The 27,618-nt window shown below is 45.9% G+C and overlaps 2 protein-coding genes across 2 annotated transcripts in view; one reads left to right on the top strand and one right to left on the bottom strand.

The window, feature by feature from the left end:
• Positions 1 to 434: 434 nt before the first annotated feature.
• On the top strand, positions 435 to 21,231 carry mdu (mitotic spindle positioning protein meduse). The gene is made up of 5 exons (XM_002133515.3): positions 435 to 703; positions 852 to 917; positions 19,348 to 20,390; positions 20,463 to 20,588; positions 20,661 to 21,231. The coding sequence occupies exons 2-5, from the start codon at positions 897 to 899 to the stop codon at positions 20,926 to 20,928; spliced, it is 1,458 nt and encodes a 485-aa protein (XP_002133551.3). The 5' UTR covers positions 435 to 703; positions 852 to 896; the 3' UTR covers positions 20,929 to 21,231.
• A 3,435-nt stretch (positions 21,232 to 24,666) lies between these two features.
• hwt (SH2 domain-containing adapter heavyweight) overlaps positions 24,667 to 27,618 on the bottom strand; it is an 85,060-nt gene continuing 82,108 nt past the window's right edge. The window contains exon 10 of the mRNA XM_002133516.3: positions 24,667 to 27,555. Within this exon, the coding sequence (XP_002133552.3) occupies positions 27,369 to 27,555 (187 nt within the window). The 3' untranslated portion in view covers positions 24,667 to 27,368. The remainder of the gene's footprint in view (positions 27,556 to 27,618) is intronic.

The raw sequence follows: 27,618 nt of genomic DNA, 5'->3' as shown, positions 1-27,618 counted from the left end.
AATACCGATACTATTGAAAAAAGCTGTGAGTAAAGTGTGTAAGCTGGAGAGGGAACATAATCGAACGAACTCATTAAGAACATTAATTCATTAAATTACTCAACAAAGAAAACAGAAAGGTAGAGCTTCGCCACATGCCATCCAATAATGAATATTATCTACAATAAAATAATTTAAATTCATACATCGATACCGCCAGGTATCGATAGCTGCCGAAACTCATACTTGGAACGCAAAACTCATATTTGTGTACAAGCCCTGTAAACATTCATGGTAAATTAAGTATCGGGGTGGATTTTAGCTCTAATGCGCGCTATTTTACTCGTTTTACTCGTGCTCCAACCTTGTTTTACCTTGCCGGCAACATGTTTTCTAGCCACATGTGGCCGAGCAACATCTGAAAGCGGGTGTATTTGAAAGCACGGGCCTTGCCTCCCCCATTTCCCACCATTTTCAAAAAAGCCGCGGACAAGAAAACAACAGAAAAATAGTGTCGAATTTTTTCTGAAATCGGAAAGTCCGCTGATATATCCCTGATATATATATTGTCGAAAAAATATATATATTAATATTTGCCCTTGCGTGCTGGTCGTGCTCTCTCTTCCCGCGTTGTTTTGTCTTCTGCTTTCTGGAGCTTTGCGCGCGCGCAACCACGAATCGTCCGAGAGAACATTTCCCATCGAACAACAGCAATCATTAAATTGTAATAAATAGTAAATAATAAACTTAAACTGCTGCCGCGACAGTGAAAGTGCACTCTGCGGCACACTCGTTCTTCTTTTTTTTTGTCAATTTTGTTTTTGTTGAGTGGCTTATTCCGTACGATTGTAAAATCAACCGTTTACTTGCAGCTTGCAGCGTGACACCAACGAGACACTCGATCAACTTTGACCAAAATGCAGCAAAAGGTTGAAGAGGTTAGTACCAGTCCATCGTACACCGTATATCGTACACCGTACAGTGATAAATGCTAAGGAAGAACAGAACCCTCGCTGGGGCCAGAACCAGTACCAGTACCAGTACAGTGGTAGCTGCTTGGCACCCACCCGTACAGTGATAAGTGATAGGGGTGACCCTGTGAAAAGTGTGAACGAAAACAAATGTATCGCAAAAGCTCTCCTCGTGGACACATTTGATCGAAGATTCTCCTCCATGGGGCCTGTTTCTGTTCCTCCCGTGATCGGGGATTCTCGTTCTTTTTTTTTTACTAGAAAGAGCCTTCTATTTGGGTCTGTTTTCCTGGTTTCATTATGATCGGGATGATCCTTCCGTTTGTGTCTCTCGATCCTGTTTTTAATGGGCTTTCCTTCTGTACCTCCTCCTCCCCTGTGCATTGAACTCTGGCGCACGCCGCCCCCGCATGCTGCCGACGTCGACGCTGAGGCTGAAGCTGAAGCTGAGGCTGCGCTGCTGCTGTTCTTGTGCTTCTGCCGTGACGTTCCACTCACTGATTCTCCACTATTTCAACCCACAAAAACAACAAGAACAACAACAGCAGCGTAAAGAAAGGGAAGAGGAAGAGGAGAAACAATAGCAGCACCAAAGAGAGAGACAGAGAGACAGAGAGAAACAACAACGTCCTCATTGTACATCAAACGATTTTGTTTGGTTTTCCATTTACATGTTTTTGTTGTTCCTTCTCATCATCTTCTTCTTCTGCTGCTTCTTTCTTTCTTTCTTTCTTTTTTCTTTTTTTTTTGGTACTTTTATGTTACTTGCTCTCCTTCTCCCACTCTGCAGTCTTCAACCACCCCCTCTCCACCCACGCGTGTACCATTGTTGGTTTTGTTTTTGTCTGTTTCTCTGTTGTTTTGTTGATGTTGTTGTTGTTGTCCTCGCTATTTGCACAGTTGCCATTTTCAGTGCCGCCGCGTAGCCCCCATCCCCATCCCCATCCCCACCAAAGCTACGTGGAGTGTGGAGTGTTTTTTTGGGAGCCAGCAGCCCCATGGTGATCTTTTTTGTACGGAGTGCAATCGCCCAGTCATGGCCGCAGCAGTGAAATTTTCTTTTCTTTTCTATTGTTTTGTTTGCACCCCTCACCCCCCAGCCCCCCACCTCCCGACTCCAATCTCCCTCCTGCCTTTAAGAAGATCTAGCAAGAAGATCTGCTAAGAAGATTGGAGAAGCTGCGGACGACGGCGTTACCTCCCATCAAGCCAAAAAGTGTGCCAGAAATGTCAAGTTCGATAAACATTCTGTTTCAAAACGATTAGGAAAGACAGAGAGACAGAGAGAGAGATAGGGAACCGAACTATTAGATACCCTAATTGATAGAATTTAATTTAAAAGATCAACAATCCACTATTATTCAAAACTTTTTGGTTTTTCTGACCAACCGGAAAATATCCATTTCCCAATAATAGATCTCCCAAGGAAGGTGTGCGATATAGGATGATCTTGGACTGCCAGAATATGTGAGGATAGAACGACAGGGCTCAGATAGGGACTACTTATAGTCTGTGCAGACTGTGCATATGGTCGAAGGGATGATAGGGAAAATGCACGGCGTCCAAAACCTTGTCTTATCAGGTGACAAGTGACAGCAGAATAACACGACAAGCGACCAAAAGACAAACAGCAAGACAGCCAGACAGCCAGACAGCCCGACAGCAGCATAAATATAACAGCTGTTTTTACAGCTTAATCAACAGCATGCCCGAAATGAGATGAGATGAGAACAGCGAGGAAAAAGAAAACAATTAAAAAATGAATTTTCGGTTTTGTTTCAAGAGAAGAAACACGGAACCACCGACATCCAAAAGAGCCAGCCACACGACAGTCAACATTCAACATTCAACATTCAATGCCAGTTCCCAGTTGCAAGTAAAAGTCGAAAAACCTGTAGAGAACACACTCAGTGGCAGAGGCAGACAGAGTAGAGTGGGGCAGAGATGACTGTCCGTGACCCAAATAAATGGAAACGAACGAAAAATGCCTCAAGAATTGCAATGGACAGCGGTTCCAAGATGACGACAGACGATGGACGACGAACGATGGAGTGGAGCGGAGCGGAGTGGAGTGGATTGAGGGGGCAGGGGGCAGGGGGCAGGGGGCAGGGGGCAAAGGGGCAGACATGGTCAAGTGATTGAGACCGGCTGATGATTGGCCATGGCAGAAGATTGAGCTTGAGGATCTCCCCGATGCGATTCAGGCCAAGCTGAAGATCACTCCATGATGGGATCTCGTGGGTCAGCCAGCCAAACGGATGGATAGGTTAGGCCTCAGTTCCGTAAAGAGTAAAGGCCAGGGAAAGGGCCAGGCCTTGGTCCTGCTCAACTTTTTCCTCCGATTCGCTTCGTATTTAGAAAAACCCCCAACTAAAAATAAAAATAAGAAAAAACGCCGAAACCGAGACCGAGACCGTAATCGAAACCGAAACCGGTTAGAATTTGACGCATCATTTTGTTGCAGTTGTTTTTTAGCCTATTAAAATTTCGCTTTTTTCTGCATTGCGGACACAGCGGACACGGCGGACACGCCGGACATGCGACGGGAGACGGGAGACGGGCGACAACGGCATTTTGTCGGACTTGTAGTAAAATGTTCACGTTTTGCAATTGAAAGTAAAATGGCCGGGACGGGCAAACCGGTACACAGAAAATGCAAATAAAATACACAAAAACCGACACCCAAGCGTTGATCCTGAAAGCCTGAAAGCCGCTTTGTCAAATGCCTAATGAATGGCTTTATTTAATGCACTTTTCAGTCAAACAAATGTACATAAATCCCACACCAAAAACCCGAAAATAATGACCATAATTATGGAGGAAAGGGTACAGACAGACTGACAGACTGACAGACAGACGGACAGACAGATAGCTACCTGATCTTGTTAGAGCCCCAAAGCTAAGAGATACTTACGATAGAAGATATTTTGTGAAGAGAGAGGGCTGGTTCTCTTCCTCCCCCACCCTGCGTCTGACTGTAATTACATGCATCCAAAAACCAAAGGAAAGGCAAAGAAAAGATGAATAAAAACCGTAGGGAGTGCTTCAGAGCGACTGAGAGACGGACACACACGCAAAGTACGCCAAAAATGAGAAAAAATAATAAAAGAAACACCATTGAAGATACTCTTAAAACAAACAAAAAACAAAACTCGAAACTTGTCGTTCGACGATCGCCGCGGGCCTGGCAGAAGGTGGGGGTCAATGTCTGAGGGTCGGTGACTCCTGACCTCTGGCAAGCGCTCGAAAGAAAATAATTAACACAGTTACTGGTTACTGGTTACTGGTTGGAGCCACCAAAACTCTCCCTCCCCACCCCACGAAAAGCCCACCAGAAACCGAAAAAGATGAGATCTTTTGGGCCGTGAAACTGAAACTGGAGCAAGAAAGAAAGAAAAACCCTGTAAGAAGCGCTCCGAATAGAGGCTGTTCCTGGAAGCAGATGTGTGTGTGGGTTCCGCCGTATGGGAATCCAAAGTAGGGAATCCATCATTCGAGCGATTCATTTGTCTGCTCCAAAGTGGAGCTCCATTCGAATAGTCAAGTCAATCATCTTTCGCCCTTCAGTAGCCTTAGAGTGAACCCTAACTTCCAAGTGTGACCTTTGACTCGAAGAAAACCTAATGGGATGGGCAATAATCTGCAATGAATGGGTGAACCCACGGATGAACACGGATCGGGTGAATTTACTCCGTTTACTACCCTTTCGGACTTCGAAGTGGGATTCTGGGAACCACTTGGACTGTGTTTTCTTGTGGCTTTCTGGGAATTGCATCTCCTCCGTGCGTTATCTACGAAAACTCTTTTCGAAACTCTTTCCCCGGAGTGCAGCCCACGAGAGCGTACATGTATATGGGCGCTATGAGCGTGAACAATGGCAAATAAAACAAATATTATGCATCATAAATTTCACCGTCAACCGTCAACGAATCAAACAACAAACCGGTCCGTCCAAAAGTCACTCGGTCGATTCTGACAATGAACCCGAAAGGCAAAGACCCAGAGATGGAGATCGAGATCGAGATGGAGATGGAGATGGAAGTGGCATTGGAGAGACACCAAGAGATTCCGAGGTGTAAAAGCGAAATGCTCACAGAAAAAACAAAAAGATTACGAAATCGTTTAAGCTCCACAAATCTGAATAATGATAATAATAAGACGACCATAAAGCATTTGTTTCGATTAGAAATTCAAATTCAACTTCAACTTTGACTGAAGTTTCGGGGTTTCGGGGTTTCCTATGAAAAGTGAATGGGGGGAATGGGGGGCGAGAGGAGGAACCGTTAGGATTTTGTGTCTGTGGCAAGCGATTAAGTGCCCCACAACAATGCAATGTTTTCCTTTAGTTTTTTTCTTTCTTTCTTTTATGTATTTTTGGTATTTTTTTGTATTTTTTGTATTTTTCGTATTTGAAAGTTATCTGAACTATATTTTATGCTGTAATCCCCGGTGCCTGAGCCAAAAACAACCGATGGCGATATGCCGATGGCGATGCCGATGCATTCGCCCCGTTTCTTAATTAATTGATCGGACGGTGGACGGTGGACGACGGACGATGGATGGTGCGCGCGTTTACCGTTGGCTGGCTGATATAATTGCCGGCCCGGCCGCAACTCGCATTTTATAACTCACTCGGAGAGCGAGAAATAAAGAAATCAATTTGCCATAACCCAAAAAGCATGTCAATCAAAGTGAAAGAAGACAAGTCAAATCGAATCGAATGAAGTCAGGTCGTGGTGTCGTCGCAGGTGTCGATTACCTCATAGATACGAACACACGATGGATATACATATGTAGATATTGACCCGCAATTAGTTGATCGTTTGATTAGAGACTCCGATCGCTGATTGTCTTGGGAAATTGATTTTCTGTGTGTGGATCGGAAAATCTACTCTGAGATGATAGATTAGATGCCAGTTTCCTCCTATTCTTTTCTCATGGATCTGATGGATCTTCGCTTTGAAAGTTGTTTTCTCAAATAAACTTCATCTTTCATCCGATACCGATCCCCGATCCGCTACCCGCGATCCGCGATCTTCGATTGCCGATCCCCAAAGACATCGATGAAGAACGTGCAAGAGAAATAATGAGATTTTACATTTTCTTTTTCTAGAAAGTTTCCCTTCTTCTTCTTCTTCTTCTTCTTTTCTCGTTTATTGTTTTTATTGCTTTTTTGTCTGGATTCAAATTCATATTTCCTGCGCAACGTCGCGTCGGAAGAGGCAACTTTGGGGGCATACGAAGTGGCAAGTTCATCATGGGAGCTGTCATGCATGCCACATGAAGATTTTCCTGGGTTTTCCAGGTTTTTCAATTAACTTTTCGACTGTTGCATGTCGGAGAGATCCGCAACATGTGTGAAAATGGAAAATGGGTAACAAGATCGCAGGGATCGCAACTGAAAATCAGGGAATGGAATGCCATTACTGGCAGATAAAGATGACAGCTTTATAGCATGCCAAAATATTTCATTGGAAAGGCCCTCCGCCGCGAAGGCCACCCCCGACTCAAAAGGTGATGGAAAATACATTCACACATACTCGTACAGACATTTGTCGAAATGTCGAAACTTTCCCCCATTCGGAGGCGGAGGCCCCATAAAGTGGGGGATGGAGCCCTGCATGAAACCTTTATGTAGTTCCCTCACTTTCCAATACTTTTCCATTGTCTGGCCCCCATTTGGATATTGATACTCGTGCTCCAACTCGTTCACTGTAGGCCGTACCCGTACCCGTAGCCGGGGTTCGGCGGGTGGTGGGCGGTGTTTGACCTACCGCAACATTTGGAGGCGTCTCCGTCGCGTTTCTGCAGCGTTTCCATATCAGTGGCACTCGCTGAGCGATTTGCATGGCAACCTTAACCCATTGGCACATATGAGCATACCCGTACGCACCTCCCCCATCGCACACTCCGCTCCACACTCCACTGCACTCTCTCTTTCAATTAGCCATGGCCGTGGATCCAGCCAAATCCCAGTCCCAAACCCGAGCACGAGTCTACTCGGAGCGGAGTGTACGCGAGTATCAATTAGCCGGAGCAGAAGAAGAGCAGGAGAGGCAGATGTGGAGGTGCCTGCTTTCGATTGCATGTCGGATTCCACTGCTCCTCCATCGGAGTGGAGTGGAACCCCTGCGGATGCATTTTGTTCGCTCGACTTGCAAGCATTTTGTGCTACTTTACATTTTCCCCGCACACCCGCACACCCTGCCCACACCCTCACTCCTCCCTCCTCCCTTCTCCCTCCTCCCTCCTCCCTCTTATTCGTTCAACAAACAAATACCTCATTGAGGCCTTTTTCGCACAGCTCTTTGAGGCATCATTTTCTATTGGGTTTTGGCCACCAGGGTTGCCCTGCCGCACAGCAATGAATGAAATTTGAATGAAAGTGACAGCCCCAGCCCCACAGACAGTCTCAAAGAGGGGGCTAGGCGGTGGCTGTCTCCAAGTGTCAATGGCAGACGATGGCACCGCACCAGCCAGTGCCAATGCCAACGGGCAATGGAAATGGAAATGCGGCAAAAGCGTGTCGCAATTTTCATCATAATCAGCGTCATCATCAAACACCGACTAGACAATAGGTCTGGGGCTGTACTTTCTCCGATTCCAATTGAATTTTTGGCCCAAAGTGCCACCCGAGCTCGCCCCGTATGTGGCAGTGGAAGAGGCAGTGACCGTGAGAGTTGCCTGCGAATTGCAGCAGAGCACAGCACAGCACAGCCGCCACTTCTATCTGCCGCCCATGTATATAGTAAGTCAAGGTTCTATTGGCTTATTGCGGCTTATTGAATGATAACGGAACGATAACAGAATGAACCGGCATTATCAGCACGAAATTCTAGCGATAAGGTTCTTCCCCGCACACCCACCCACCCCCCATACCTTTATCGAAGTCTCGTATATGTCCCCTATGCCAAAGCAAATCGGTGGGACATATAACTCTCTGGTAATTCATCATCCGAATGCCAAGGCGGGCTGGCTCATTACCATAATTCTAGGGCAGGGCTCTCCCGATAAAGTCCATTAGCAGAAGAATGCGGCTTTTTATTTGGAAGTTGGAAGTGGGAAGTGCAATAAGCGTACCTATAGTCGGTTCCAATATAAAATACACTCCCAAATGGCAAATGAAACGAATGGAAATAAACAAATAAAGCACGGGTGTTATTAGTGGAAATCAGGGACTTTATCTAATCGGAACACTGCTCCATTAGCAGGCAATGTCTTTCCAAGTAACACTCACAAAAAACAGTACCAGACGACAGATTTATTGGGTTTTAATTATAGGAATGATACGGGTATCGTTCATCGTCCATTCCATTCCATCTATGATGATGATGTCTTCATCCTGTTACATCAGTAGGTATAATATGTACTTCTGCTGACATCAGTAATGGCCTGGAAATGTTTTCGGCCTTGTTCTCAGACGATGACTCAATTTCTGTTAACTGAACTTGAATGTTGGCCTGCTGTGTGTGTGTGTGTGGGGGTTCCTATATACTTGTATATCGATAACGGAATGATATCAGATAGCGCCTATCAGGAGCGTATACTCGATACGTTACTGGGTATGGGTGAGTGTATGGGTATGCGTGTGAGTGCGGGGCACATAAACACTTACGAAGACACCTGCTAGTGGCGCCAGGCACTTGTAACAGGGTGTACCACTCTCTGACTCCCTTAACTGCCTCCATGGGGTGGTGCTGCAAGGGCTGGCATTGATATGGGTGGTGTCATTCTGCTGCTGGTACAAATGAAGACACCAGCAGGGGAATGTCGGCCCAAAGTCGGCGCAAAGGAAACCAGAAACCAGAAACCAGATAAGATTCGTCGCTGCCTCGAAAGTAATTGAAAACTAACAAAAATGCCCCTTTGCTAATTATAAACGCCTGGAGCACAGGGTGACTCATTCCGACCATCGACCATCGACCATCGATCGCATCGACCGCATCGATACTCCGTCGCCTTTCGATATATTCGGTACTTTTTCGAGAAGTATTTATTACTTGATTCCGATTTGCATTCCCAGTCTGTGTGGCATAACAGGTGTCGCTGTCTACGAGTATGTATAGCATAGCCATTTCGTAGTATTTCTCAGTGTGCGATGAAGCCATTTCTCAGAGCACTTCCGCTGCCGCCTGCATTGGTACTCGTATACTGTGAGTGTGACAATGCATTGGGTGTTTAACGGTCCCCGCATTACCACTAAGTAGCTCCATCATCTGTCACACCAACATAGTAGCATAAATAAGCCACCAGAGACAGTTGGCCCCCATCCGCCATTCGCCCGTTCGCCCGTTCCGAGTGGAGCACAGAAGAAGAAAAAAGAGTCACCATTTGGCTTGGACTCCACCACCGTCCACTGTCTGTCCCTCTCTCTCTCTCTCTGCATTTGCATTGGAAATTTATCTCTGACATGATTTGGCAATTGTCTCCATCTCAGTTCTCAGTTCTCGGGTCTCGGGTCTTGGTTTTAGTTTTGATTTTGGTTTTAGGCGCTCTCCATCTTAAAGTCTCTTAATCTAGCGCGAATCGTCAGGAAACAGCCTCCATTTTGTTCCTAAAGCGTGGGAAAGCACTCATCACATTTGTGATGCTTGTTATACATAGGTCTCTCGACAGTTGTTATACTTTTGTGTCCGAGCGTACACCCCATCCTAAGTAAATTAGCGTAAGATATGGCTTTCGTTTCGTTTGCTTTTGTTTCGCGTTTATTGTTTCTTGTTTCTTGTGCAAATTCTGTGCAGGTGTTGGCTGTTTAGCAATTTAATTTCGAGCATAAATTTTGAACTGTCATACTAGTGTTATACAAGTCTTATGCTGTAATAAAACTGTTATATCTGCATTGAAGGAAGTCAATGCATTGAATATTAACAAATACAAATAACTGTTATACATCTGTTATATTATTGTATCTGTATTGTAAGTCAATGCAGTGAAAGCTAAAAGTTACCACTGTTATACTAGTGTTAGACAAGTTTGATAATGTTGAAACTGCAGTAAAAGTCAATTCATTGAAAATTAAAAGTTCAACCTGTTATACAACTAGTGTTATATAAGTTGTATATTGCTATAATACTGTTACATCTGCACTGAAAGTCCATTCACTCAGAATTAAAAATCGCACTGTTATACAACTGTTATGAGACTGTTATATAACTGTTATACCTAGATTAAAAATCAAGGTTTTTCCATTGCACATGAAATGCATTACAATTTGTATTTTGTATTTGTTCTAATCTACTTTTGCTAATCAAGTAAACCTTATACGACTGTTATACATGTGGTAGTATCTTGTCATTGATATGGGGATCCGCAAGACCCGCACTTCTTATCATTATCAGTTCTTCAGAGCTCTCTTTAGAAATGCATACTGTTATATGACCGTTTTCCACCGGCTTCCCCCTTCGGCCCCCAGCAACGAATGACTTTCCACTCGACGCGCGACCCATGCCATGCCATGCCATGCCATGCCATGCCATGCCATGCGGGTGAAAGGCAGCCCCGGCTCCAGCCCCAGCCCCAGCCACACGATGAATTTCCATGGCACTTGGTCTTAATAAGTATGCACAACCTTTCACAAAAAGAAGAAAAAAACAGCAACAACAGGTGCGAGCACGTTATACTCGTTAATGTGGGGGATATGGGGATTGGAGATGGTGCGGGGGGGAAACATAGAAATAGCCCAACGACGATAATGATAATGATAATTTTTACGATCCATGCCAACTGACGGACAGCGACGGACAGCAGCGGACAAAATATGACGCTTATAAAGTGCAGTTAGCATGTCTTAAAGACGTCTAAACAGTTTACCGTTGGCTGACTGACTGACTGACTGTCTGTCTGTCTGTCTGTCTAACCGTCTGGCAGTAGCTAAGCGGCCGCTAAATGTCATAAATGCGGACAATGGACGACGCATCGTAGCACCTCATGGACATGGACGGTGACCACAGCAGACTGCAGAGCAGAAGAGCAGAAGAGCACGGGATCCATTTACGATGATGGACAGCGGAGCATTTCATTCACAAAAATCACAAAGAAATGAAAATTAAGAAAATACCGCTGTCCGGCTGACTGGCTGCCTGGCCGCCTGGCCGCCTGGCTTTCGGGCCATTCATTCAAGATCAGCTTAGCGGTGGGCGAGTGGGTGGGAGTGAATGGCTAACGGTTAGGCTGCTCTCGCGGGAAATCACCAAAACCGTTGGCCAGGCCCGGGATCGTAGGCCAGGGCTATTGTCACGTTCCAGGCGTGCCACCACCTTGTTGGCATTCTCCGGAAAGCCGAAAGCATTAACTTAATGCCAGCTCTGGGGTGTGTCGGGTCGGTCGGTGAAATGGTTTCACTTTTAATCAATCACAAGTCAAAGTCGTAGTCGAAGCTAATGCCAGGCCATGTCGCGAGGATCTTGACAAGCGCCGGTTATCCGATTGATCTGTGGACCAGAGAGACCAAAGAGTCAACACCGATGCCACCGATGAAGAGCGGGCAAAAATTCGAACAAAGCAACTCAATTAACTGTGGCCCGTGTACCGCCAGAGTGTATCTTTAGAAACAAGATCTGAATCGAGTGTGCTTGTCGGTGTCCCCGTACCCCGTACCCCGTGGCCCGTGGCCCGAACCCCTGCCGCCGCAGCGTTTCGCAAATATTTGCCATTGTTTCGTTCGCTCGTTCGCTCGTTGTACATATTTCAATCAGCCAGCGACGGAAAACAGAAAATATGAAACAGAGTTTCAATTACAACAGCAAACAAGAGGCAGAGGCCCCCAAAAACATGGCAATTACCAACAAAGAGATACATAGATACTCGTACAGAAGAAGAAGTATCTGTATCTGTATCTGTATCTGCTCTATACTAGTCTATATACTTGTGGTTGTGTGTGTGTGTGTGTATTTGTATCTTTTACGTGCTTCGTGTAGCGTGGCTTTGGTGCGCCTCAAGTTCAAAACCCAGCGCTCTGCGGCGCACGCAACTCGAACTGCAGCTGCAGATACAGATACAGATACATGTGTATCCATCAGATGCAGCGTGCGCAGTGCACTCGTAGGTTGTTCTCTTCTGTGGCGCCTCGCGCAGTGCATGTCAATGCCCCAGCTGTCACTCAAAGTTGCCTCAGAGGTTGGGCTGCGCGCAGATGACATAATGTGTGGCCAAGCAACCGACTTTGACTTCCACAGCCACAGCCACAGCCACTGCGACTGCGGCTCTTCGGCTCTGACTCCATGTATAATGCGGTGCACGTTTTGTGGTCACATGGCCATCGGCAATCGGCATGCAGCGCTGCTCCACTCCACTCCGCTCCACTCCACTCCACTCTCCTCTGCACAGCACTATTTCTGTGACATAATTTGTCTCTCGGCTCGCTCCGGTTCGGTTTTTGTCATTGTTTTTTTTAGCCATCTCCAAGTACCGAGTAGTGCGAATCGCATAGCGACTGCGACTGCGACTTGGAGTGGGACTGGGACTGGGACTGGGAGGAGAGTCGACTGGGTGACTGGGACAGTGGTGGCACCACGGTGCACCACTTGAGTGACCAATACGATTACGAGTACGAGTACGAAGTGTGTGTTTCCTCGAGTGGGATTATGTCGCTTGAATGGCTTGAAATTGCACCTGTTATACAACTCTTGTGCTGTCTTACAACTGTTATACACACCACCAATCGGTAGCACCCATTACGGTGCGGGTTTTATGGAGTGCTTCATTCTCCCACCTCCCGAAGGAAGGTCAGAGGGTACCCAAGATCTGTCCCCAAGTGTTTCTAATGAGGAAATCCTCATCCTTGGACCTGCCAACTCCTGTTGAGTGCCTCCGAAAGAAGAAACTCAAATGCGTATGGAATTTATTTATTTCCCATGAAGACAAACAAACTTGGAAATGCCGGAATCTGGATATGGATCATTTTGGTTACAGAAATTCTAGCTTTGAGGCAACATTTTTACTGGTGGCTGGGATGGTGATTGCAGGTGCGTCGTGTGGTGGGTGACCTTGATGGGCGTCGTTAACTATTCACTTGAATCCGGATGCACAGCATGTATCTATGTATCCATCCTCCCATATTGGAAGTTCTTGTGGTGCAGCTGCAGGCTCATAGCCTTGAAACCGTAGCGGGTCTTCTTGCCCAGAAGTCTCTTTATTTTAATAAGAAAATCTTTGTTTGTAGACATTTTGTTTTGGAGTGAGTTCAATCCTAATGCCTGTTACGATTCTCTACACAATCTGGTGTGCTTTCCAATAGAATGACGACCCACTGCGATGACATACTCGTGATCTTCTGGGAGGGCTAGGGGCTCACCGCGGTGAATCATGCGTGCCAAATGGATGGCTACCACTCGTATCTCTCCCATTGAGTGGTGGACTCCCCCGTCATCGGGCACTTAATTTAATCACTGACTAACAAAACCAAATGACTACGACCCCCATCCCCGAGCCAATAAAAACCAAGACCGAGCCGAAAGCCAAAGTCAAAGCCAAATTAATGGCCAAACAATCGGCAATCAAGTTGTGGAAAGTAACGAGCTGAAATTGAAAAACAAACTGTAGTTCGAGCCCCTGATTTGGCCAGGTCACGCATCGCAGCCTTCCTTCTCTTGGCCCCCGAAAAACGAACTGAACGCCGGAGCCGCAAGGAAAATTCTCGCACTCTCCTAAGTGATCCAATCGATGTGTGCTGTGTGCTGTGTGTGCTTTTTATCAGCTTTTAGCCCATATTCCTTTGGCCCCGTGCGTTATCGCGAATTCATTGTCAGTAAATGCCCCCCTCCTATACCTTCCGCCACCGCCTCCGCCTCCCACTGACACTAGCCCCGTCCCTCCGATAGATAAGGTTCGAATTCAAAGGAAAAGCCACGCGAGCTAACAAATTGCGCACAATTTCATTTGGCCTAAATTCCCTCTCGCTCTCGCTCCGCCCACTCCGCCTACTCCCACAATTCCCTCACCATTTTCATATCCATTTCCACTTCCATTTCCCCATCTCTTTCATCATGTCTCCTCTGTCTTTGGTCTTCGACCAATTTTCGTGGATTTTTCGCTAATGGAGCGCGCCCTGAGCGACCTGAACACGACGTGACTTTGGCCATAATTCTTTTGGCCAAGATTCGGCATGGCTTGGCATCTAATGACAGACATCGCCGTCCGTTAACGGTCTGCTCCGCTCCGGTCCGGTCCGGCCCGGTCCATTCCTAATGGCAAATAGCAAATGGTAAATGGCAAGAGTATTGGTAATGCTAATGCTAATGATATGGCGTCATAATTGACACATGCTTCAAGTGCATCCGCCTTAGATTTCTCCCAACGATTGTCTTCTCTTCTCTTCACTTCTCTTCTCCTGTCTTGTCTTCTGCGGCTTTCTGGTGTTTCTGGTGTTTTTGGTGGTCTGCAGAGATCACGATTCTTCTACAAAAAAACACAACAAAAACTAGGTCTATCAGATCGTGGCTCTGCTGCTGGCTCTGGGAAACGGTAACGCTCAACGGCACAAAAGTTGAGCAAAAAAGGTAATGGCATTGGCCAAATACTTGTACTTGTACTTGCAGATAATTCCATTCTCGAGTTGTTCGAGCAAAAGTTCTAGAGCTTTGGATTGCAGTGTCTGCAATGATCGAAATGGGGTTTCTTTTGATTACTTTTCAACATTCGAGTGTTTTTTGGAGGAGTATCTGCTAATCATATGATGGTTCAATGTAAAGAAGATATTTTTCCCTTTCATTTCATCGTGGAAGCCTGTGGAAGTAAACCAGCGAATGCTACAATAGTATGTGTTATTTATCTCGAAGTATAACAGAAGTATAACTTGGAAGTTTAGTTTGTTTTTGGAAGAAGTTTCCTGATGGTGGAACGTGGTATATGCGAGTGGAACCCCTTGGATTTCTCCAACGAAATGTTTACGTCTTTCTTTGAAGCCGAGAACCATGCCCCCAAAAAATGTATAACAGGACGAGTATGACAGTGAGGCCAGTCATGCCGATGACTTAACCTACGATCATCTTCGGGTGGCATGTACTTTATTGTTGGATTCAAATTGAGGTGGTCCCTGCCTCTGTCCCTGCCCCTTGACGGATGACCCAAATGGCAATATTTTTTGGCAACGCCCCTCTTTTGCATATTCCCATTTATTCTGTTGCACGCTTCAGCTGCAACCGACACTGCCACTGCCACTGCAACTGCGGCGGTGGTCACTCAGGAAAACGCTAAACGAATTGGCCCAAATACGTGTGTTATACTACACGATCATCGGCGTGATCATCATCATGATGGGAGCCAGTGATGATCGTTATGCTAATGCTGATCGCTCGCCTGGAAACGACAGCAGCGCAGCAGCGCAGCAGCGCAGCAGCAGCAGACACCCAAGCAGAGCAGAGCCGCAGCAGAGCACCAGCTTTGTATTTGGATCAGCTGCTAGAGGGAGATGGCTACATGTGCCTAGAGAGAGAGGGAATGGAAGAAAGATCGGAGAGCGGGCGGTGAGGCAGAGGGAGCCCAAGTCACGGTCACGTTTCTTGTCACGTTCACCCATTGTTGTTGCTGTTCATTTCTTTCTTCTTTCGTTTCTTTCGTTTCTTTCTTCTTTTCATTCTGCTTCGCATTTCGTACCCATTAATTCTGCCCAAGAATGAAGGGGTATATATGCTGACTGAACCCTCTCAGACCTTCGATTGTGCTTCTTGTGGTTTCTGTTCTCAATATTTCCAGTTCCACTTCTGTTTAACAGGATCATAGTTGGCCCATGTTTCTCGACCGCTTGCAAAATTCCAGACTTGTGCAGAAAGAACTCATTTTAACGGAACAAAGTAATACATTTGAATGTTTCGAATGACTTTCAAACAAAAATGCTGTTGGTTTTAGACCGAAATGCAGCGATTTTGTGTGGCCTAAAAACCCTCGAAACATTCGTAAATACCAAGATCTAAAATTCTAGAAAGTTTTCGTTTTATACAAAATATAAATCTTAGAAATTCTGTAGTTTAGCTTAAGATTGGAAATGGCTTATAAGCACTTGTTGAGTGCAACAGAGAGATGGGGAAAATCGAGTATTACATATAATAGCATTCTTAGTGCTTAATGTGTGAGAGAGATTGCTCAAAACGGAGTGGAACAACAGGGTATCGTTCCGTCTGGACACTCCGCAGTGGGTCTTTGGGTGTTGTTTTGTTGTTTTGATGCTCGTCTCTTCGTTTTGCCAATTTGCCTTCGGTGGACGAGTACTTCTGTTGTGGCTGTTGGCTGTTCTTTTGCTGCTGATCTTGTCAACAGGCAGCAGGCAACAATTTGTGGCCAGGGGTCCGTGCTCTCCGTGGTAGTAGCGTCTTGTCGCGCTTGTATCGTTCCCTGTGCCGTTGGCTGCCCTGCCCCACCTGCCGCTTGTTCATGTGGCCCATGGGAGGTTTGACCCCGGCGAATGTGGCATGTGGCATGTGGCAAGCACAGGCTCGGGCCCTGACTTCCACTTCCACTTTGACTTTGACTTCCATTTGCATTTGCTTTGCATTTGCATTGGCATTTGCATTTCCAGTTGCGGTACATTTCGACCGGGAAACGGGAATCGGGAAACGGGAAAGCAGGCAGACGTCGCGATCGCGCGCCAAAAGTGACAGGCGGGCGAGGAGCAGCTGTCGAGCTGACTTTCGGCTGCCAGCTGCCAGCTGCCAGCTGCCACCGCCGATGGTGGCTCCCACTGGTGCTCGTGTTGTTGCTGTTGCGGCTAATGTTGCCGCTGTCATTGCACTTGGACGGCGGCAACAAGTAGCGGCGGCTGTGGCCGTGGCTGTGGCTGTGGCCAACACAAAACGGAAGTTTTGTACAAGTTTTTCGTTGCTTATTATTTGTTTTTTGGTGTGTGTTTTGTATACCCTTGCCTTGCCAGAGGCTAATATCATTTTACCAAAAAGCAACCACACGAGACTCTATGCACAAGGAATGCAAACATATATATCATTTATCAGCCACTTAAGGACTTAAATCCTATATGATACAAGAGGAGCATACACTCGTAGTATTCCAGAGATTAGGTTAGATCTGGCAGTTCTGAAAGAATCCAACTCCATTTGAGGAATATCAGGGTCGTGACCCTTAGAGCAGCTTCTGATCACAGCCTTGGGGCGCAGTCTACAGTCCGAGAGAGTATTCAATGCTTCGGCGCTTCGGGGGCTTACAGTCGGACTTCCTTTCTGGTTTTCTCTGCTTTTATCTGTTTGCGGCAAGTGAAAACGACGTCGTTAAACGCACATTTCGATTCGTTTCGGTGTTTTGTGCCGCTGCTGCTGCTGGCCCCGGCCTGCCCCAAACAATTGAGTGAAAATCTGCATCGAATCGATGGGCCACGGTGGATCGGGGCGCTGACACGGACAGTGACAATCACTGCGCCCGCGACTCGAACAGTGACTGCAGCGGTAGCAGTGACACAACAACAACAACAACAACAACAACAACAACAAAACGGAACAAAAGAGGCAACAATTGCTCATGGCGGGGCACTTGTCGCGGCACTTTCTAATGTGACGGCAACGCGGAAGCCACAGCGGCGGCAACGCACCCACATGGAAGAAGTCAGAGACCTGGGAGACCCTAAGCGCCCTCAGAGCTGCACAGCCCGAACGCGGTGACCCGCAAGAGCAGCAAGCACTCCCCTCCCCCCAAGCAAACCCCAGTAGAGACCCCCTTTAAGTGCTTGAATTAGGAGTCCGACTGCAGGGGAAGTATTTAGCCATCAAATGGATGCTGATTGCTGTGTGAAAGATGGCTCTTGGGCTGAAGAGGGGGTTGGATGCCGGGAAGTGCGAGTAGACATGGAAGTTTGAACGAGGCACAGGGAGAGGGAGGGAGCAGCTTCCCAGAAAGCATTTTCCCAGAAAAGAAAGGATCCTCCATCCCCACTCCGCACTCCGCAATCCGCACGGCACTGCCCCTTCGGTCAATTAGAGTGGCATTCAACAGAAAGCCATATCTCAAAGCACGAGATTACGCAGAGGTACTACAAGTGCGAGTATCTACAGACATTCCTGCTAATCAGAGCCATCAAATAATTATGACCTAATCGATTTGGTTGAACAGCAAATTCAAAGAATCTTGACATTTGTGGATCTCTCGATCTAAAGCCACAAACCTTTCATGGCCATCGATTTCTGGGATTGATTCCCACTGACTGACAGTAAAAATGGTTGATAGATTACAATTTCAATTGAGAGTTCGAGTAGATATTGCATTCGAGCTTCGGAATGTTATATTTTCCTTGAGGAAAACTTTCACTCGAAGAAAACGGCATTCGCTTTGAGCGCCATTCGTGGGTGTTCACTGTACTCTTCTTAAGAGATTTATTCTTTGTTCTCGGAAAATGCATATTCTCCAGAGATACTTGACGGGGTATTTCCATGCCGTATGCCACATGCCACATGCCACGAGTATTTGCCAAAAGAGATGTTTAACAAAATATACAATACGCGAATGTTTTGTATTGTGTTGCAACAACAACAAACATCGTGTTAATTTGACAGCAAATGCGAAAATGTATGCAACAATGGAAGGCACATAAAAGCAGAAACAACAATTAACAAAAGCCAGCAACTAAAAGCCACACAAAATGGAAAAACAAGCCTGAAAGTGAGACTTTCAAACACTTTTACTCTCGATTTAGGTTTGGGTTTTGTTCGGGTTTTGGGTTTAGTATTTTGAAACTGAACGAACGAACCAACCAAGCGAGGAACCTCCCACTTAACCCAAGCTATCCATCTATCCACACATCCATCCATCCATCCATCTATCCATCCATCCATCCATCCGTCCATCGAGCAATCCAACAGCAAACTCTGCTGTCGATGGCGATGTCACGCACAATAGTCGGTTGGCTTGGGTTACGCTCCGATCCACCCTATAGACCCCACCTCCCTCCACTCCCTGGCACTCCATGGCCCTCGACGCGTGTGGTCTGCGGATTGTGTAAGCATCATATCGGGGATTAGGCTCCTCCGATTTCCCTCAAAGAGTTGCAGCCCTCAGACACGATTTCGATTTCGATTTCGATGCTGCGGATGCGGGTGCGGGTGCGTGTGTGACATCCACCGAAGCTTGCACCAAAGCGATCCGATCCGATCCGATCCGATCTAAACTGAACTGAATTGAACCGAAAGTGAATGGCGACAGAGAAACGCCTGCCCCCCGATCGGTACTCGTTTGCGGCATATTCGATTACACATCGCAACGAATCGAATCGGATCGAATCGATCCCTCACTCACTTGGTTAACGGTTAATCCGTTCCGATCGGATCGGATCGCCTCGAGTGGTAACCGGACGAACACTTCCTCCTGCCGGAGGTCGTCGCACATCTCGGGTTTCACCCATCCATGACGAACCCGTTGACTAAAGACTTTTTTCGTTTATTTTTTGTATTTTTGTCGCTTGCAGAAAATCGATCCCCTGACACGCATTCAGGAGGAGATCAAGGAAGTGGTGAGACGCGAGGAGGAGTACCGCCAGCTGGCCACGCTCTCCTCCACCGGGGGTGGCGCTGCCACCCCGCCACCCATTCAGGTGGACGAATTCGAGACGTACACGATTAATGGCAACGGCAACGACTTCGGTCAGGATCAGGAGCCGCAGGGGCAGGAGCAGCTGCTTGATCTGGGCGAGGATGAGGAGGAGCAGGACCAGGGCCGGGGTGTTCTGGTCACGGCCCAGCCGGCCTTGGCGGCGGTACAGACCACGGCCCTGCTGCTGCCCATCGACGAGCACTCGAACACACCCTCTCTGGCGTCCAGCGTCAACAGCAACAAGGAGGAGAGCCTCGACGGCCAGCACTCGGACGACTCCGGCATCTCGGCCTCCTCCCAGAGCAACAACAACAACAACAACAACAACAACAGCAACAATCTGGTGAAGCAGCTGCAGCCGCTGAAGCTGACGGTGGTGTCTCGCCAGGAGCAGCGCTACATCGGCCCCAACTGCTACAACCTGACCCCGGAGCCGCCGCAGCAGAAGCTGATGACCCGCACCATCTCCACGCCGCAGTTGAACGGAGTGCAGAAACGGCAGTTCGCCTTCAACGGCTCCACCAAGGGGGTGATGCAGCGCTTCATCGCCTCGCACGGCAAGGTGGGTCCCAGCAGCCCCATGAGCAGCCCCTCCTCCCCACTGACCCTGACCAACGGCAGCAGTGGCAACCTGAACGGGAACGGGAACGTGAACGGCAGCACTCAGACGACCCTCAAGCTGAACGCCCAGAACGCGCTGGCCTTCCTGGAGACGGGCGGCAACAACTCGCCGACGGTCACCCTGTCGCCGGCGGCCATTGAGCGGGACTCGGAGGGACGACCCCTGCGCCGCGGCTATGTGCCCGTGGAGCAGAAGATACAGCGCGAGCTGCAGGACCTCAAGTCGCGGGAGTCCGAGCTGAAGCGTCTGCGCAAGCTGAACAGGCAGAACACCCTCAGGGCCTCGCAGGACAAGCTGTGAGTAGCCACCGCCCACTCCTAAGGGACTGATCTTCAATCCAGACCAATCCAATTCGTTCCGTTCCACAGAATATTCAGCACAGATGACGAGGCCGATGCGGAGGCGGATGACGATGAGGACTCCGAGGAGGAGCACTGCTATGGCCCCGGAAAACTTCGCAATGCCCAGTCCACGCAGGAGCTCGACAGAAACGGGTGAGTAGTGCGCCGTCCATCAAGCATGTGATCGAAATGAGTCTAATGGTGCTTCGTATTTCCTTTTTCCAGAAATGAGCAGGAGATTGTCCACAATTCACAAAGAATGACCTGCGGCTATGCCTACATAATGGCCAATGGAAGTGGCAATGGCAATGGCAATGGCAATGGCAATGGAAGTGCCAGCTGTAATGGAGGCATGCGTCCGGCCATGTCGCTGGCCCAGCTCTGTGATCTGACGCCGGAGGAGGCCCCCTCGTCGCACCGCCTCATCGCCCAGTGGGAGAGCCTGATCAAAAAGAACGCCGAGGGCGGAGCGGCCATCGAGGCGGTCATCTAAGGAGGCCAACCACTCCACACACCACACACACCAACGATCTGGTGCAGAGCAGACCAAATTATTATTGTAGTGTCCACATAGCCACACATGGCACTCCTTCCCCCTTCCGACGATCGTCGGCTAATGCCCCCAATCGCACGTCAATGTCCTGCTGCTTGCTTAGCGCCCCCCGCCCCCATTATCAAAGAATTAATTCTAAACGCCAACCAATTGAAATTGCGGCTGAAGCTTCACATGAAGCCTGAAGCCTGTACTTAATGCGATTAATGTGTAATTTATACTGTGTACGTAATGTGAACTCTTCGAGAACCCTGTTGTATATAATTCTTCGTGTTTCCAGTGCGAGTGCGGTGGCAGCCGACTTGCTTATAATTTATTACAAACAAACTTTATATATACAATACTTTATATGAGTATGCATAAACAAACCATTAACGCGAGTATACATATACTATACGAAACCAATATGCGAAAACGATTAAATAAAATAAAATACAAAATTTATATATAAATAGCCTTTTGGACCGATTTCATGTCCTGATCATGTCAAAGATGAGTCCCCCCCATCTCCGGTATAATTTGATAGCTTTTACGGCATAGTTTCTACCGCATACCTTCTATAGTTCTTTTTTTCTTGGGGACTTCGTTACTCCTGTACTAAAATATAGAGATTTGTGAATCTTGTAGGAGCATTTTATGGCACTGGAGCTTTCCGTAACTGAATAATTAAATATTAAATGCATAATTTATTCTGTGGATCTATGCAGATCATTTGTGACTGAATATTTCGTTTTCCAATGATGATTTCACCCAGGACGGACAAGAAATGTCAGAGCTATGCCATATAACTTAAATATGAAGAATATCCACCAATATCTAAGAACAACGAGGGGGAACGTTGTGAGTTGCTGCGGAGACCGCAACTCTACAGTTATACCCGATACTTAGTCAGTATGGCTCTCCTCCGGCAGACGGCGCTACTATTAATCGAAACGACAAAGAGTGCGTGCGAGAGAGACAGAAAATCAGTCTGAGCGTGACGTCGGGCGCTGCGTAGCCACTGCAAATTGATTTGTTTCCTTTCGCTATAAAAATGATCTGATCTGATCCAGATTCAGCAATCTGATAGATATGGTCGCTATCTATGATTGTGCGTTTTTAATTTTCTCGAATCTGCAATATTGTGGATGCAACAGATTTTCGTCCTTTGTGGGGGCGGAAGGGGGTGTGGCGAAATTTTGAGATATACGTTTTATAGTGAGATCTAACAGAAGTGTGGATACCAAATTTGGTTACTCTAGCTTTAATAGTCTCTGAGATTTGTGAATATCCCCAGATTTGCATCCTTTGCGGGGGCGGAAGGGGGTGTGGCGAAATTTTGAAACAAACTCGTCTCGGTCCGATATATTAGGAGTGTGGATACCAAATTTGGTTGCTCTAGCTTTTATAGTCTCTGAGATCTAGGCGCTAATGTTTTACTCTAAGCAAAGCCGCCTATGCTACGTGTGTGTTAGAGAGAGACAGGGCGAGAAAAAATGAAATTGTTTTCTTGATGCTGGCTATAATAGTAATACGATCCAATTCAGATTCTGTAGTCTAAAAGATATGGTCATTCTCTACGATTCTGCGTTTTTGGTTTTCTTGTATCTTTAAAATTGTGGATGCCACAGATTTTCGCCCTTTGTGGGGGCGGAGGTGGGCGGGGCAAAGTTTTGAAATATTTTTGTAGCAGTGACATATCACAGAAGTCTGGATCCAAAACATCGTTGCTCTAGCTCTTATAGTCTTTGAGCATTAGGCGCTGAAGGGGACGGACAGACGGACGGACGGACAAACGGACAGACAGACATGGCTCAATCGACTCGGCTATTGATGCTGATCAAGAATATATATACTTTATGGGGTCGGAAACGATTCCTTCTGGACGTTACACACATCCACTTTTACCACAAATCTAATATACCCCAATACTCATTTTGAGTATCGGGTATAAAAACCCTCAATTTGGTGGCGCTCAAAACCGAGATATTTGATTTTCAGATTCTGCTGATCAAATATATGATAACTCTTCAGTTTCTGGTCTGATCTGGACATGTTGTACCTTTTCCTGATCGGTATACTATCCCCGATCGCTTGAAATCAGATTGACATCAGGGAAAGTAAGGATAATGCATTTACGCAATTTCTTTATCATGGCACACATGGCAAAAAAGCACTTCCACGTTTATTAAAACATGGCATACTTTTGGGCATGGCGTACTCATGCTTTCTGGAATGTAAAAATCACGTTTAAATGCCAATGCGACCCCCAGCTATGACCCCAATAGGGATCAGCATCAAACTTCTAATTGATTAAAATAAAACAACTCAATGTTTTTAAAAATGTCGCAAAAAAGTCATGTGAAGTGCGGATTACGGAGGTTTTTCATACTGCCGCTTCCACTAAGCGTCTACATATGTGTAAAATATTTAAAAATAATGCAATAGAACTACCTTAAAAATTACCCAATCCTATAGAAAATTGCTTCATTTATCGAATAAATTTACTGGTCAATTAAAAGTACCGATGGAAAGGCTCTTTAAACGGAAGTAAACTGAAAAATGGATTTGAAATTTACCCATTTTCATCTTTAATTTTTCTTTTTCTCTCCTTTTTCCTTTCTTTTCATCTCCTTGCGTAACCCAAAGGGAGTCCTGCCAACCGATTGGCGTCATGGGAACCTCCCGATCCTGGTAAATAGGTCCTTCTGCGAACAAGCCCTGTTTGCCCGACTGTTTAGTTACCATGGGACGTTACCATAGGATTCAGCAAAATTCGTTAGCAGTCTCTGCAATGACTTAAAACATACTACGTTCGTGTGGTGTGCCTTTGGGTATGCACATTTTGCTTTTTTTTTGCTGAACAAAATGTTTAACGAATATTTTTCTCTTGAATCTGAAATTCAGTTTTTTCAGCGTAAGGCAAGAAAACGCACGTAACAGACAGAAGAAAGAGCAAAACACTAGCAAGCTCGGGTGTTGCTTTCTCATTCTCTCCACCAGAAAATCAAATGGAGAGTGAGCGCGAAAAAAATACAGAAATTTTACAATCTGGCCCGGTACAAATGAGAACATCTGCTTCTAACTGACCAAACGAAGCGAATACCGAATCCCACAGAATCGATTCGGCTGCCTGTTCGTATAGAACTCGGACTAAATTCATGTTCCAAAAGGACATTAAGCTGTACCGGAAAAGTGAGGCATTTTTGGGTGTTAACGCGATCAAGATACATGTAATATTGCATGAATAGTTGGCCGCCAAGAACAATTTTTCTCGTGAGATACATCGTAGTTTGATATTTCCCCCAAAAAAACAGAGGAGTGTTTCAGAAGAGTCGAAAAAGTGATTTGAAGGTTGGTTTCAGCGGAAGCAAAAGGGTTTTTGGAAAGCAATCATTTTCAATGATATTTTGTTGGAAATATGTGTGTATCTCTGTATATCTCGGCTGAATGTTAGTCGAACTGGACGTGGTATGTCTTTTCGTGATCGGACACCGACCTACTGTTGTTGTTGTGGCAACTTTTTTGGTTTTCAGAAAACTACCGACTACCGACTGCCACAACTGTTGCCCCGAAATAATGTAGTTGTATCCTTTTTTTAGGAATATGAAAAATATATGACTCCTTTTTTTTTGGAAATTTTTATATTTATTTTTATTAAATACATTTTCTTTGTTTCATTTGTTGCTGTTGTTTTTGTTGTTGTTTTGGTTTGTTTTAGGGTTTCTGTTTGTTAAATTTGTTGCTGTTCATCGTGTTTAATTATGTATTCGCTCTGCACTTTTTTGAATTAATCAGATATCAGATACTATTTGGGTGCCATAGATAGAAAGAGAGAGATAGTTAGAGTACACGGTTAAGTACATTTATACACAACGGAAACGGAAACGAATGTTTGATCAACACTCATCGGAGAAGAACGGATGTGTGCTGTGGGGTGCGGTGCTGTCTTCTGGGAACCTGTGGATCCCAGCATGGCAGATATCCGTTTCCCCCTGAGGTTCTACTATGGTTGGTGTTGGTTCGTTCTTTAATGCTACGGAAGCCTCAAATACATCGCTATGGTATAGTATGGTGTGATGTGGTATGATTTGGAATGGTATGCTATTGTTATAGGGTGCTGTTGCCTGTTCGCGATGCAACAGATGGATCTGTATACTCTGCTACTCGTACTATGTGAAGTTGAAATCTTACGCTTAAAGGTTGTATTGCAAATAAAATCGTACTGACTCGCATGCATACGCATGAGCCGTACTCTCAAGTGTTTTCTGGTGTGTATATGTATATGTATGTATGTATTCCTTGTATATTTACAAAAGCCGTTTACAAATTGACGCAGCTTTCTTAACCGACACGTACTATACACACGTTGGCCAGGTGCAAAGGAGTGCGGAAAATGGGGAAAACTATCGCCTCGCCTCGACTCGCCTTGCAAGCAGGAATGGGGAATGTGGTCTTGATATCGTACTCGTACTCGCTTGGAAAACTTAGAGCTAATCATAAACTAGTCACAAATTAGTCAAAAAGGTTTGTTAATGGTAAACGTATATTGCACTGCATCGGATTGCGTGGGATTAGAAATTAGGCAACAAACAATCAACATATCGAAATTAAGATACATCATAGGACTAGCGTAAGTAATACTTTGGCACACATATAGAAAACATATAGCTCTGGATAAGTGACTAAGTGACTGGAAATCAGTTGTTGCACAAATACTCGTACACGTATATACAATACAATATAATAATATACTCGTAATGCTCGGCGGTACAAAGGTGGTACAGAACATAAACTGCCAGAAACAATAATTAGTTAGATCCTGACACTGACACTGACACTGGGACAGACACTGGGGAGAGACCCTGGCACTGCCACTGGCACTGACACTGACACTTTGCTTCTCTTGGAACTGGAACCAAAAAACCATTGACTGCTCTTTAATATCGTGTATATATATAGAAATATAAATAGTAAGTATATATATCATTTGTTAGCTTTCATAATACATATGTATATATATAGTTTTGCCCTTCGTTCGCACCTGCACTTGCACTTGCACTTGCACTCCCCTCAATTAGAAACTAACACTTAAAACCGACTTTTCATATGCGTTGCTATATCCTTGCCCCGTCCATCTATCATCCATCATCCATTATCCATCTCTCCATCTACATTCATTCATTCATCGATTCGATCCATCAACCGAAAGCGCTTTGAGCGTCATACTTCTGCGTACGAGAGAGTCCTCCTCTACTCTACCCTACCTCTGACCTACAGCTAAGACAAAAAAAAAATGACACAATGGCTCCTCCATGCTAAAGTTACTCGTTACTCGTTACTCGTAGATATACATATTTAAGATTCGTTCTCGTTCCCGCACTCGTCTCTGTTTTCCTTTTCCTCGTCGTAACATAAAATTAATCAACAAATTTTTATAGTTGCTTGCTGAAACTGGAAACTGTTCTTAGTTCTTAGTAATCGTGCCCTAAGCGATGATCCGTGCCCCCATGCCACACGGAAATCGCAACCTAAATACAGCCAGAGGGGGGCTCCTGCTCCTGCTCCTGCTCGGCATGGGTGTGTAAGAAGTGTGTTTGGTGTGTGGAGTGTGTGCTACAGAAAGTTTCTTAAGTTGCTTAAGTATCGATCGATTTTTAGTACGATCTGTGTACGATCTACGATAAACCTCTAGCTAAACGTGAATTGCTCTCTTTTGGCTACTCCTTCTTTCAGGAGTAGTCCTATCCTATCCTACTGCTGCTGCTGTTGCTGCTGTCTGTGTAAACACATCTAAAAAAATGTTGTTCTCGTTCTTCTCTGTACCGTATCGTATCGTATGTGTGTCCGCACTGTACTACATCTAGCAACGGTTGTCACGTGCTCTTTTATATCAATATCAATATCAATATATATGTATATATATACGTGAATATACTATATATGGTTGTATATATCATCATGTCATGCTTGTATATATGCCTTCTATATAAATATCGTTCTGTTTTTTTGTTTTGTTTTTTTTTGTCATTTGCTGGTATTGTCTGAATGTGCTACGTACTTTAAACGCTAAACTACAATAGTTTGTGTTTGTGTGTCAGAGGGGTGGTGTGGGAGGGGGTGGTGTTTCTTGCTGTTTCGTAGATCGTTTATCCGATATACAAAGACTTGATGCAAAAACAACAAACAAAAAAAAAACATGGGAAGAAAAAGAATTGCAAGTTGCGTTTAAAACTATCGCATATCGCATATCGCATATACGCATATAACTAGTGCATACGTATGTTTTATATCCTTTATATCCTCTATATGCTATTAATATGTAATTCTGTTTGGTTTCCTTCCGCGATGATCATCGCGATGACTGCTGCTCCTCCACTGGGACCACGAGGACCTCCCTTCTAGAGCAGCTGCGCAATGACCGGCTCGATCAGACACATGTGCTCGGCACCGCGCACTGGCAGCCGGTTGAGGCAGAAGTGACGGATCATGTCCGGCACTGTATCGAAGGGACGACTGAACTGGCCCAGGATGTACTGGCCCGTTTCGTTGCGCTGAATCCGCATATGCATGAAGCCCTTGGCTCCCCTGGTGGCACAAACGGAGATAGAGAACGATTAGCCTTGGGGTCACAGTACTCATTGGGTCGTG

This window comes from Drosophila pseudoobscura, chromosome X, assembly GCF_009870125.1.
Source record: "Drosophila pseudoobscura strain MV-25-SWS-2005 chromosome X, UCI_Dpse_MV25, whole genome shotgun sequence".
Lineage (NCBI taxonomy): Eukaryota > Metazoa > Arthropoda > Insecta > Diptera > Drosophilidae > Drosophila > Drosophila pseudoobscura.
This window is presented reverse-complemented; position numbering and strand designations above follow the sequence as displayed.